Source organism: Diachasma alloeum, unplaced genomic scaffold (assembly GCF_001412515.2).
Source record: "Diachasma alloeum isolate Michigan unplaced genomic scaffold, Dall2.0 Dall_scaffold_00206, whole genome shotgun sequence".
In the NCBI taxonomy this organism is placed as follows: domain Eukaryota; kingdom Metazoa; phylum Arthropoda; class Insecta; order Hymenoptera; family Braconidae; genus Diachasma; species Diachasma alloeum.
The window spans coordinates 1,790,634-1,802,605 of NW_021680371.1; the positions used below are offsets into that span (position 1 = coordinate 1,790,634).

Consider the following 11,972-nt stretch of genomic DNA (forward strand, 5'->3'; position numbering starts at 1 on the left):
TCCAACTTTCACTCTCATCTGTCCCCATGTCCTCCACATCGGAGACAGAAAAAAATACCCTACCATTTGGAAAATTTAACTGCACATGGAACAGCAATTTTTGCAACCAGAGATGTGTATTGTTTACTGAACGAATCGTAAAATATTCAATATAATCGCAAAAAGTATTTTTTATTGAATTACAATTTCCCTCCACGATTACCTTTCGAATAGTAAAATTAGCCACGATTTCCCAGATAATTTTCCTTCAGCTTTTCTCTCTGTACAGTTCAGCCAGAATTATCATCACAATCTTTGAGAATTTAATTCTCCTCGATTCAGTCATATACAGAGGAAATTGTAGACGCTTCTAGAGGCACTCGACGATCGATAGAACCCGTTGCCAGAGACTCGGACTATATTTTGTAAACAGACGAGAACAATCTATTCGTCCCTTCAACTTTATTTGGTCATTTTCGCTGGTCTCAATCCCATTGTATTTCTCTGCTTGAAAATTTTCAATTTCCCTGACTTTCATGACTGGGTAATTGTTGAAAATAGCAGCGCTGAGAATAGATAATTGTTGGAAACACTATCATTGAGACGAATGAGCGCAAATTCAAATAGCCGTAGAGCGGGTAGTCATGGTAACGTGGTAACTAGAGACTGCAGAGTTCATATATCGAGTAAACCAGTTGTGCTCGTGTGTAGCTGATTCGATCGAGTTACTGTGGCTCTTCAACTCTCGCAGTGACAGAAGTGGTTTTTATTCTATTTTGATAGGTAAGTATTAGCCTGATACGTTGGGAAAATCTATCTAGAATGTGCAAGCGAAACGCGCGTCAAACTGACACGAATTTCTCATTTTGCAGAAATTTTCGGTCATAATCATGTCCGCAAGAGCTACATCGGCGGATTCAATCGCTTGGCAGAAACGAGCGTTCGAGAGGCATCGCAAACGCGTGAGTTTTCACTCGTGCGTTCAATAATTCAACATTAATTTCATTATCAGTCACTAAACATCAAATTCATAATCATCGAGAAATCAATAATTTAATGTCGATTGATTTCATCTTCAATTACTAAAATCAGTCGAAGCGTTGAAATAATAGATGTCATCATTGAGAGAAAAGTTGAAAACGATTGTTGAAAATTTAGAATTTTTATAATGTTTCAAATTCATTTCAGTAGCGAAGTGGTAAACCGGTATAAGTCGATTTTGACTATTGGCCAGTTTTCAATAAATATCTCGGAATCTAAGGGAGATGGCAAAATTGTTGTTATTACCTTTTTTGTAGAGCCGATTAAGAGCTACAACAAACGTAATTATGAAAATTTCGCTATCTCCCTTAGATTCGGAAATATTCCTCAAAAACTCAACTGATTTTATCGAAGGGCTGAGGGGAGAGATAGAACTATAAAAAGATAATCGGTTGTATAGAAATCTTATTTAATTGAATGAAATAAAATAAACAATGAATTATATGTGATAGACGGAAATGATGCGCAATATAATCGTTCGGAAGCATTTTGCTAATTTATTAGCAAAAATAACTATACTATATGCAATACAAGAGCCATTTCGAACTTGTTTAGGGTCAATTTGATAGGATTTAGAAAGGCATAAGCTCGTATATGCTCATGTAAACACATGTAATTATCAAAACGAAGGAAAATATGAAATTGGGTAAACGACTTTTTCGCTTTAAGGGGAAACGGAACCACATGAACGTCCACATGAACTTTAGACTTCTGTTTTCTCCTACAATTATTAATTTTTATCTATGAAACTATTCTATCGACTTCGTCATTCCATTGTTGAGTTAATGAAGTAGTTTCATAAATAAAAAATAATAATTGCAGGAGACAATACAATTCTACACGGAGAGAAATATTCAATAAAAATTACCAGAAAAAAGGCGTAAAAATTACGTTTCGAAACGTAATCTGGGAGCGAAGTAAAATTCAATAAAAAGTGTCAATCGTCACGTAAATTCTACGATCTGTTCCGTAAAAATTATTCATCCGTCCGACACCTCACGGCTAGCCATGAGTCACCGTGAGGGGGGGATTTTAACAACACCTTCCGTAATTTTTCCGGAACTTTTCGTAAAAATTCTTAAACATCCAAGAATTTTCATGTTCTGAGGCATAATAAGTCTTGAAGTTTCTGTTAGATTTTACAACTTCCAGAAAAATTACGTGACTTTTTCTTTTTTTTTCGGTGATAGACCCGAAAATTTACTGAACGTTTCAGATTTATTCTCTTATATTCCTATAGAAATTCACTGAAAACGATTCTCGCTTGCGGATTACGTGAAATGTTCCGTAATTTTTCTTGAATAATTCTCTCCGTGTAAAAGTTCCGAGGCGAAGCCGAGGAATGCAATCACACGAGTTTGTGAAAAGTTGTTTTCGGCCGTGTGACAAAAATGATCATCCCTAACGTGGCGGTCTAACTCTCGATTATTCATTCTAATTCGAAGGTGAAGACTGCTGTGCCCACGGTGGACATGAACCCCCCGTGTACTCGCCCCCACGTCCTCCGAGATGCTAAAAGACTGCAATTACAACGAGAACGACAGGCTGAAATAATGAGGGACAATTTTATTCTCTTGAGAAATTTGGAGGATATTATGCATGGACGGAAGAAAAAGAGGGCTTATCGATTGGACGAGAAAACAGCCGCCTGCATAAAGACACGCTAGATGTTCTACCGTTCCATTTTTGTATTTTTATATTTTTACAATTGTGTATGCGTTAGTGAATAAATTATCTGAGACTAGAGTATTTTTCGCTTCTTCCTTAGTTCACTCGACGTGTCCTTGAAATTTATATTCTCTTCTTTTGGCTTCACATTTATGGGTGTTTTATCTCCATTGAAATAAGTAAATAAGGGAGGTTGGGGTAAAACGGACACTTTTGACTTTTTTTTAAATGTTAATGAGGGGTTGAAATGTAGATAAAATTTAATAATTTTTTTTCCAGTTACAAAGAACATTCTTTCCCTTTGTGACGAGCCTAAACTGAGCTCAATTGGTCAATTTGTTTCTGAGTTATGAATAATTAAAAAAAAAGTCTAAAGTGTCCATTTTACCCCACCCTCCCCTATATCATCACTTTTTGTTTCTCAAATGTGGGTATTGTTGAGCTCTATCCATTGACATTACTTGAAATTTAATTCATACGTTAATTTTTTTAGAGTTCCGAATTTTTTCAGAAATCGGTTGTCTCATAATGACTAAAAAAAATTCTGAATTCATTGAATAATGACTGAGAAAAATGGTTTTGATGGCCTTTTAAAGTAGCTCTAGCCTTCGGCCGGGCTACGCTGTACTTTTGGATGTGTTCAGTTTTTTAATTTTTCAACTAAATTACTTGTTTATATATTCTTTATAAATTTGAAAAATATATGGAATTGGCTGATATTATACATTTTTTGATGGGACTTGATTCAAACAGTTATTGTTGCCTTCATCAACAACAAAAAACTCAATAAATTATGAGAATGCAATAAAAAGGCATTTGAAAATCTTACGTCATCTTTAAGTCATTTTAAATTCTGTCCGGAAGCCCATAGGGACTAACTTTTGGGTGTTATTGTCTTGGGATGCACCTTAAGACAAAATAAATTCCCACTTGCTTTATAGAGGATACAGCCATCTCCATTCGAACTCGAGAACAAGCGCAAAGCCAGCAGATGGAGCTAGCGTACAGTTCCGTATTACCGATCGGGCAAATCGGAAGGGAAAAACAACAAAAATTCGCCCGGCCGGCAATCGTTGATCAGTCTCACACTCGCTGCCGGATTCTAAACTTCTTCGGGAATCTTAAAGAGAAAAATAATTACCCCGTGCATTTATTTTCGTAAGAGATAAAATGACTGGAAAACCCAATTACAAAGTCGGTAAGTTGATCTTTATTGTCCCCAGTTATTTTCGTCTAATCATCAATTCTGAAAATAATATCAGAAATAGAAAGATGTTCGATTCCTCCGAACACGTGGTGTCAGCAGTCTTGATGATTGGGAATCTAGGGGAGGTTGGGGTAAAACGGACACTTGACTTTTTTAAAAATATTAATGAGGGGTTGAAATGTTGATAAAATTTAATAATTTGTTTTTCAATTACAAAGAACAATTCTTTCCCTTTGTGACGAGCCTAAACTGAGTTCAATTGGTCAATTTGTTTCTGAGTTATGAATAATTTTGAAAAAGTCTAAAGTGTCCGTTTTGCCCCACCCTGCGTGGATAACCAGGGAATCGTCGAAAAGAATTCGGATCTCATTAGTTGTGACTGGAAAGAATGACAAAAATGTAAATTAATCTAAAACAAATTATGTAAATGGTGGATTTAGATAATAGATAAAATAAATTATGATACACACTGGAAACGTGTAATTTTTACACGCATATGGTGCGTAACAGCTACATACTTCATATGAGTTGCATATGTACACATTTTAAAACGTGTAAGAAGTGTCTACATGATTTTACACACTTAAGGCCCGGCTGGATTATCTTTCGAACGTCATCTCGATTGTTTTTCCATCTTCATAATGTAACATATATCACAATTTCCATTCACGGACGAAAAAATGTAATAGAAAAACCTATCGCATTCTTTGGAAAATTCTATTGAAATGTTCAATAGAAAATATTCAGTAGAAAAGTCAATAGAATTCAATTTTTCTATAGGGGAGGGTGGGGTAAAATGGACACTTTTGACTTTTTTTGAAATGTTCATGCCGTGTTGAATTGTTCATTAAATGGAATAATTTCATTTTTTAATAGAAAGAACAATGATTCCTCTTTGTGATGAGCTTAGACTGAGCTCAATTGATAAATCTGTTCCTGAGCTACGAATATTTAAAAAAAAGTCAAAAGTGTCCATTTTACCCCATCCTCCCCTACAACTTATTCTGCTGAGATATTTTCTATAGAATTTCCTCGGCTCAAATTTTCTAAGGTTTTTCGTTTCATTTTCTTGATGAGAAGAAAAGAAAAACAAATGAAAAAAAATTGGAAAATTTGAGTCGAGCAAATTCTATAGAAAATATATGAAAAGAATAAGTTATATAGAAAAATCGAATTCTGTTGACTTTTTCTATTAAATGTTTTCTACTGAACATGTCAATCAGCCAAAAACTAATAGAAAGTTATTGATAGAAATTCAATAGAATTTTCTAACGAATTCGATAGGTTTTTCTATTAAATTTTTTCGTGCGTGTTGGATTTTGCATCACACAAATCCCCGTCCTGAAGATGTCCTGTTTACCCTACATCATTCACGAACAAGATAATTGATGAGAGATTGGTGATTTTCCAGCCGATATTACCCTGGCCGAATTCGGCCGGAAGGAAATCACTCTCGCTGAGAATGAGATGCCAGGGCTGATGGCCATTCGCAAGAAGTATGGACCCCAGAAGATTCTCAAGGGTGCGAGAATCGCCGGCTGTCTCCACATGACCGTGCAGACTGCTGTTCTCATCGAGACCCTCACGGAGCTAGGGGCAGAGGTGAGTTAAAAATGTCCTCGTCAGATAAGCATGCATAATTCGGTGAATATTGTCCATTTCTCCTGAAGGAGTGCAAATGTGTCACTTTTTTTATTGTTATTTAAAGTGCTGGAATCCTAATTCAGTAGCGAAGTGGAAAAGGGAGATAAGTCAATTTTGACTATTGACCAGTTTTCAATCAATATCTCGGAATCTAAGGGAGATAGCAAAATTGTTGTTATAACCTTTTTTGTGGAGTCGATTGAGTGCTACAACAAATGTAATTGTGAAAATTTCGCTATCTCCCTTGGATTCGGAAATATTCCTCAAAAACTCAACTGGGAAACAAGTCGACTTATCTCCGTTTACCACTTCACTACTGAATTATAGATTATTCACACCGTCGTTGCTGTTTTATATTTCTCAATTTGTCAGACTTATTACAGTTGGTTTCCTTTTTATCACGCATGAAAAAAATTAATAGAACACCTAGCGAATTCGCAAGAAAATTCTATTGGACTTCTATGGGGTTTCTATAAGATTTCTATTAGAATTCTATTGGAAAATTCAATGAAATTCTATTGAAAAATTATATCTTCAATTTTCCAAGTTTTTTCCACTCGGATTCTGTAATGCAAAAGAAAAGAAAATCCAGTGGAAAAAAATTGGAAAATTTGTGCCCAATAATTTTGTTCTGTGTTTGTTAGGGAGGAAAAGGGCAAATACGCAACAATAGGTTCTCCCACTAGTCTGCAAAATAACGGAATTTTCCTCAAACATTTTCCTCAAAAAATCGCTTTTCGGAAAATGGATAAACATTCTCAACACTTGAAAATCGACAAATATCCCAGCTTTATATTGTAAAAAATGGATACATTTAATAAATAAATGGCAGTTTATTAAAGATTTTGAGACAAAATAAATGCAAAAAGAGATATAAAAAAAATGACCCGTCCGCGGAATAGGAATCAAGATAAAAGAATAACGAGAAAGAAAAGAGACGATCGTACACGAAGGTATTTGTTAGGGAGGAAAAGGGGAAATACGCAACAATAGGTTCTCCCACTAGTCTGCAAAATAACGGAATTTTCCTCAAAAATTCGCTTTTCGGAAAGTGGATAAACATTCTCAACACTTGAAAATTGATAAATACCCCAGCTTTATATTGTAAAGAATGGGCACATTTAATAAATAAATAACAATTTATTAAAGATTTTGGGATGAAATAAATGCAAAAAGAGATATAAAAAGAAATGACACATCCGCGGAATAGGAATCAAGATAAAAGAATAACGAGAAAAAGAATAACGGAATTTTCCTCAAACATTTTCCTCAAAAAATCGCTTTTCGGAAAGTGGATAACCATCCTCAACACTGGAAAATTGACAAATATCCCAAAATTGCATGAAAATATTATTTTTTCAGGTACAATGGTCCTCCTGCAACATTTTCAGTACCCAAGACCACGCAGCGGCAGCAATCGCGAAGACGGGAGTCCCCGTTTACGCCTGGAAGGGTGAAACCGACGAGGAGTACACCTGGTGCATCGAGCAAACTCTAGTCTTCAAGGACGGAAAGCCCCTGAACCTTATCCTGGACGATGGAGGTGACCTCACCAACCTCGTCAACACTAAATACCCAGAATACCTGAAGGAGTGTCGCGGCATCTCCGAGGAGACAACCACTGGTGTCCACAATCTCTACAAAATGCTCCGGGAGAATAAACTCAAAGTCCCAGCGATCAACGTCAACGATTCTGTTACAAAGGTTTGTCATTGCGTCAGATTAAATCCGTTGATCACACGAAACTGTTTACTTGCCTCGGGAAAATATTTCTTATCTAGTTTCTTTCTAATCTTATCTTTTATTTCACAATTGACTTGGGAACGTGTGGGTATTTATGAATGGAATTCGTCGGAATTCATTATTTCGAAATTATCAGAAATGCACACTCAGAAAAATTATTTATGGTACCGTGATGGCACCAGTTTTCGAAGGGTTAAGAAGCAACGGAACCCCTGTGTCTAGTAGCGAAATGGTAAAACGGTACAAGTCATTTTTGATTATTGGCCAGTTTTCAATGAGTATCTCGGAATCTAAGGGAGATAGCAAAATTGTTGTTATAACTTTCTTTGTAGAGCCGTTTGAGTACTACAAAAATTTCACCATCTCCCTTAGATTCAGGAATATTCTTCAAAAACTCAACTGGGACATAAGTCAACTTAAACGGTTTTACTGCTTCGCTACTGATATGAAGTTTTAGAATTGTGTTTTCTCCGACAATTATTAATTTTTATCTATGAAACTACTTTATCGGGTCGGCCATTGCATTGTTGAGTCAATGAAGTAGTTTTATCAATAAAAAATGATAACTGCAGAAGAAAACACAATTCTAAGAGTTCATATGGACACAAGGGTTCCGTTTCTCCTTAAGGGGAGACATTTTTTATTATTGGCCAGCTTTCAATGAGTATCTCGGAATCTAAGGGAGATAGCAAAATTGTTGTTATAACTTTCTTTGTAGAGCCGTTTGAGTACTACAAAAATTTCACCATCTCCCTTAGATTCGGGAATATTCCTCAAAAACTCAACTGGGAGATAAGTCAACTTAAACGGTTTTACTGCTTCGCTACTGATATGAAGTTTTAGAATTGTGTTTTCTCCGACAATTATTAATTTTTATCTATGAAACTACTTTATCGGGTCGGCCATTGCATTGTTGAGTCAATGAAGTAGTTTTATCAATAAAAAATGATAATAGCAGAAGAAAACACAATTCTAAGAGTTCATATGGACACAAGGGTTGCGTTTCTCCTTAAGGGGAGACATTTTTTATTATTGGCCAGCTTTCAACGAGTATCTCGGAATCTAAGGGAGATAGCAAAATTGTTGTTATAACTTTCTTTGTAGAGCCGTTTGAGTACTACAAAAATTTCACCATCTCCCTTAGATTCGGGAATATTCCTCAAAAACTCAACTGGGAGATAAGTCAACTTAAACGGTTCTACTGCTTCGCTACTGATATGAAGTTTTAGAATTGTGTTTTCTCCGACAATTATTAATTTTTATCTATGAAACTACTTTATCGGGTCGGCCATTGCATTGTTGAGTCAATGAAGTAGTTTTATCAATAAAAAATGATAATTGCAGAAGAAAACAATTCTAAGAGTTCATATAGACACAAGGGTTCCGTTTCTCCTTAAGGGGAGACTACTATGAGTTTTAAAAGTCGTGGGTTATTGGAGTGAAACTTTTCATACGTTGAAGATCGATTATATAGATCTGAAAACGAATAACTAATGCAAAAAAAATTATTTATTGTTCGTTTGCCTGAAAACGCTTAAAATGCTAAAAACAGTCCAGGGCCTCCAATTTTTGAGCTACAAAAGATTTTTTTGTCATTCCGGCCGTAAGGTCGGAGGCTACGCTTCGCTCGGCGTCCGTGAATCCCTGCCTACGGCCGTCATGACAAAATAGTATATTTCGTCACTAGAAAGTTTTTTTTGGCCATATGACGAACAGTATTTTTTGTCATGACGGCCGTAGGCAGAGATTCACGGACGCTGAGCGGAATTATCAGACATTCGAAAAACTCGTGCATTGAGAAGCGCATCATATCTCCAACCTAACACTGATATCCTATTACAGAGTAAATTCGACAATCTTTATGGATGCCGAGAGTCCCTGATCGATGGAATAAAGCGAGCAACGGATGTGATGATCGCTGGGAAAGTCTGCGTCGTTGCAGGATACGGAGACGTGGGCAAGGGTTGCGCCCAGAGCCTCCGAGCCTTCGGTGGTCGCGTCGTCATCACGGAAATCGACCCCATAAACGCTCTCCAGGCTGCCATGGAGGGATACGAAGTCACAACTATGGAGGAAGCTGCTGCAAAGGCCCAGATCTTCGTCACAACGACTGGATGCAAGGACATCATCACTGGGGCACACTTTGAATCCATGCCCGATGACGCGATCGTTTGTAATATCGGACACTTTGACTGCGAGATTCAGGTGTCGTGGCTGGAGAAGAATGCCGTTGAGAAGGTCAACATCAAGCCACAAGTGGACAGGTTCAGGCTTAGCAATGGGAGACACGTCATTCTTCTTGCTGAGGGACGACTGGTCAATCTGGGATGCGCCACTGGGCATTCCAGCTTCGTCATGAGCAACTCGTTCACTAATCAGGTGCTGGCGCAGATCGAACTGTGGACCAAGCCTGGCGAGTACAAGATCGGCGTTCACATGCTGCCCAAGAAGGTGGGGAATCCTTCCTTTTCTTTTGACGTTCAGTTGTGAAGTAGTGAAATAGGATGAGTCAATCTTCCTCTCGTAGAATTGAAAATTAGTTACCATACACTGAGAGAAAAACAAACACGTCAAACAAGTGTTGTTTGGGCCAACAAAGTGACTAGTTGAAAATTGCAACAAAAGAATTTGTTTGGTTCGAATTTGAAAGTCTCAAACATGAATAATTGTTCTGCTTTCGACAGCAATGAAATGTTTGGCTCAAGAGGCGGGTAATTCACACCAGACAGTGCCTTTTCAGGATGAAAATATCTCATATGGAGGAAAATTTGGAAACAAATATTTTATCCCCAAGTTACAAGATTGATATCATATCCTTGTTATTGTTTCATTTAAAGGTTCATTTCTTGTCTGTGATTATTAGACAGCCGAAACGAAAAACTACCATCCCTTGTTTCGCATAAAACAAAGATTTTTCGGGAGCAAAATACGTATGGGAGTATCGAATAGCGAAGGAGTAGTGCTAAAAATGACATTTCTTGCGTGTGCAGAGAGTGCAATTTTTTTTAAACTACTAAATCTATTTTTGCGACAAAAACTTTTGATTCCGGCGCACTCTCTGCATTTTTGGCACAAAAAAAATCTTTTTTGATCATTTTCAAAAAACTATTTTCTTGGCACAAGTAAGACTTGTTTGAGAACGTTTTCGTTTTTCTCTCAGTGTAAAATTAGAAAATTGAAGTAGAAAGTCTTGATATTTTATGTAAACGTTAAATTTAGATAATATTCCTGTGGATTTTGTTCTGGATAAATGAGTTCAGTAGCGAAGTAGTAAAATGGTTCAAGTCAACTTAGCTCTCAGCTGAGTTTTCGAGGAATATCTCCGAATCTAAGGGAAATAATGAAATTTTTGTAATAACTTTTTTTGTAGAGCGAATTGAGGGCTATAAAAAAGTTTATGTCAACAATTTTACTATCTCCCCTAGGTTTCGAGTTATGCATGGGAAACTGTCCAATAGTCAAAATCGACTGAAGGATATTCAAGATAGGATAGGATATTTAACCATTTTCAATCAGCAAATTTGTCAATTAAATTATGTGAGAAAAATTTGAAAAAAATCACGTGAAAATCAAATCAGTAATCATAAAATGACATTTTGCCCAGAATAATAATTTTTTTAAACATTTTTTGTTGATAAATAATTGAAATTGTTCAAACTTTCAGAAATCTTATTTTTTCAGGCCTGATTTTTATGGTGGAAAATTGATTGTTTATAAATTATTTCTCAAAAATGCTCGTAATTTTCAAAAATTGGTATTTTTTAATTATTTCATCAATCTTCCTTCAAAAGTAAACTTTCTAATTTTTCTTCAGAGATTCAAATTCAGACCTGCAAAGTGTTAATAATAAAATCATTGTGAAATGTCCGGAAACTTGGAATAGCCAAAGTACTTGAATATCCTTAAGTTGAATTAGCCCTTAGCTGAGTTTTCGTGGAATATCTCCGAATCTAAAGGAGTTAACGAAATTTGCATAATGACCTTTTTTGTAGCCCTCAAATCACTCTGCAAAAAAGATTTCGACAAAAATTTCGCTATCTCCCCTAGATTTCGAGATATTCATTAAAAATTGGCCAATAGTCAAAATCGACTTGAACCATTTTACCGCTTCGCTACTGAAATCTATTGTTTAGAAACAAGAAACTCATTCTTTTCTCAATTTTCAGCTCGATGAAGAAGTTGCTGCTCTCCACCTGGACAAATTAGGCGTCAAACTCACGAAATTGACCCCAGAACAAGCGAAATACCTGGACATTCCTGTGAATGGGCCCTTCAAGCCTGACCACTACAGATACTAAATGAATTCTAAAAACAGAAGAAAATCATTTGCGGATTAACGTATAGGGCTTATGGTTTCTACCCTGTTCTATTCTGTTTTAAGGTCGTCCAACATCGAGGTTGTACGGGCCGAAGTGTATGGTTTTACTAAGAGATAGTGGTGTGAAGTGAGCATTTGCATTGATAAAGAAAATTTTTTGTACGTTCTAGTGTTATTTGTTTTACTCAATTTCACTTGTCATTTTCGTTTCTCATTTATTTGCATCTATTGAAGTGATAATCAGTGAAGCAACTAGCGATAGGGAATTCATACAAAGTATATCGGGACTAATGGAATGGGAAAAAAAAGTCAAACGAGTTGGTCCTCCTGTCAACGTTCATCCGGGTATCAAGGTAAGTATGAAAATAGTCA

At 36.3% G+C, this 11,972-nt stretch overlaps 1 protein-coding gene across 1 annotated transcript; it reads left to right on the top strand.

The window, feature by feature from the left end:
• The first annotated feature begins 3,774 nt into the window (after positions 1-3,774).
• Positions 3,775-11,762, top strand: LOC107036136 (adenosylhomocysteinase). Its single transcript, XM_015253880.1, has 5 exons — positions 3,775-3,886; positions 5,307-5,497; positions 6,902-7,243; positions 9,125-9,733; positions 11,449-11,762. Exons 1-5 carry the CDS (start codon positions 3,859-3,861, stop codon positions 11,578-11,580), a joined length of 1,302 nt encoding a protein of 433 aa, XP_015109366.1. The 5' UTR covers positions 3,775-3,858; the 3' UTR covers positions 11,581-11,762.
• Positions 11,763-11,972: the final 210 nt, after the last annotated feature.

Coding starts and splice junctions, on each gene's coding strand:
- LOC107036136 (XM_015253880.1), top strand. CDS start 3,859: ATGACTGGAAAACCCAATTACAAAGTCG. Junction 3,887..5,306: donor AAAACCCAATTACAAAGTCG/GTAAGTTGATCT, acceptor GTGATTTTCCAG/CCGATATTACCCTGGCCGAA. Junction 5,498..6,901: donor TCACGGAGCTAGGGGCAGAG/GTGAGTTAAAAA, acceptor TTATTTTTTCAG/GTACAATGGTCCTCCTGCAA.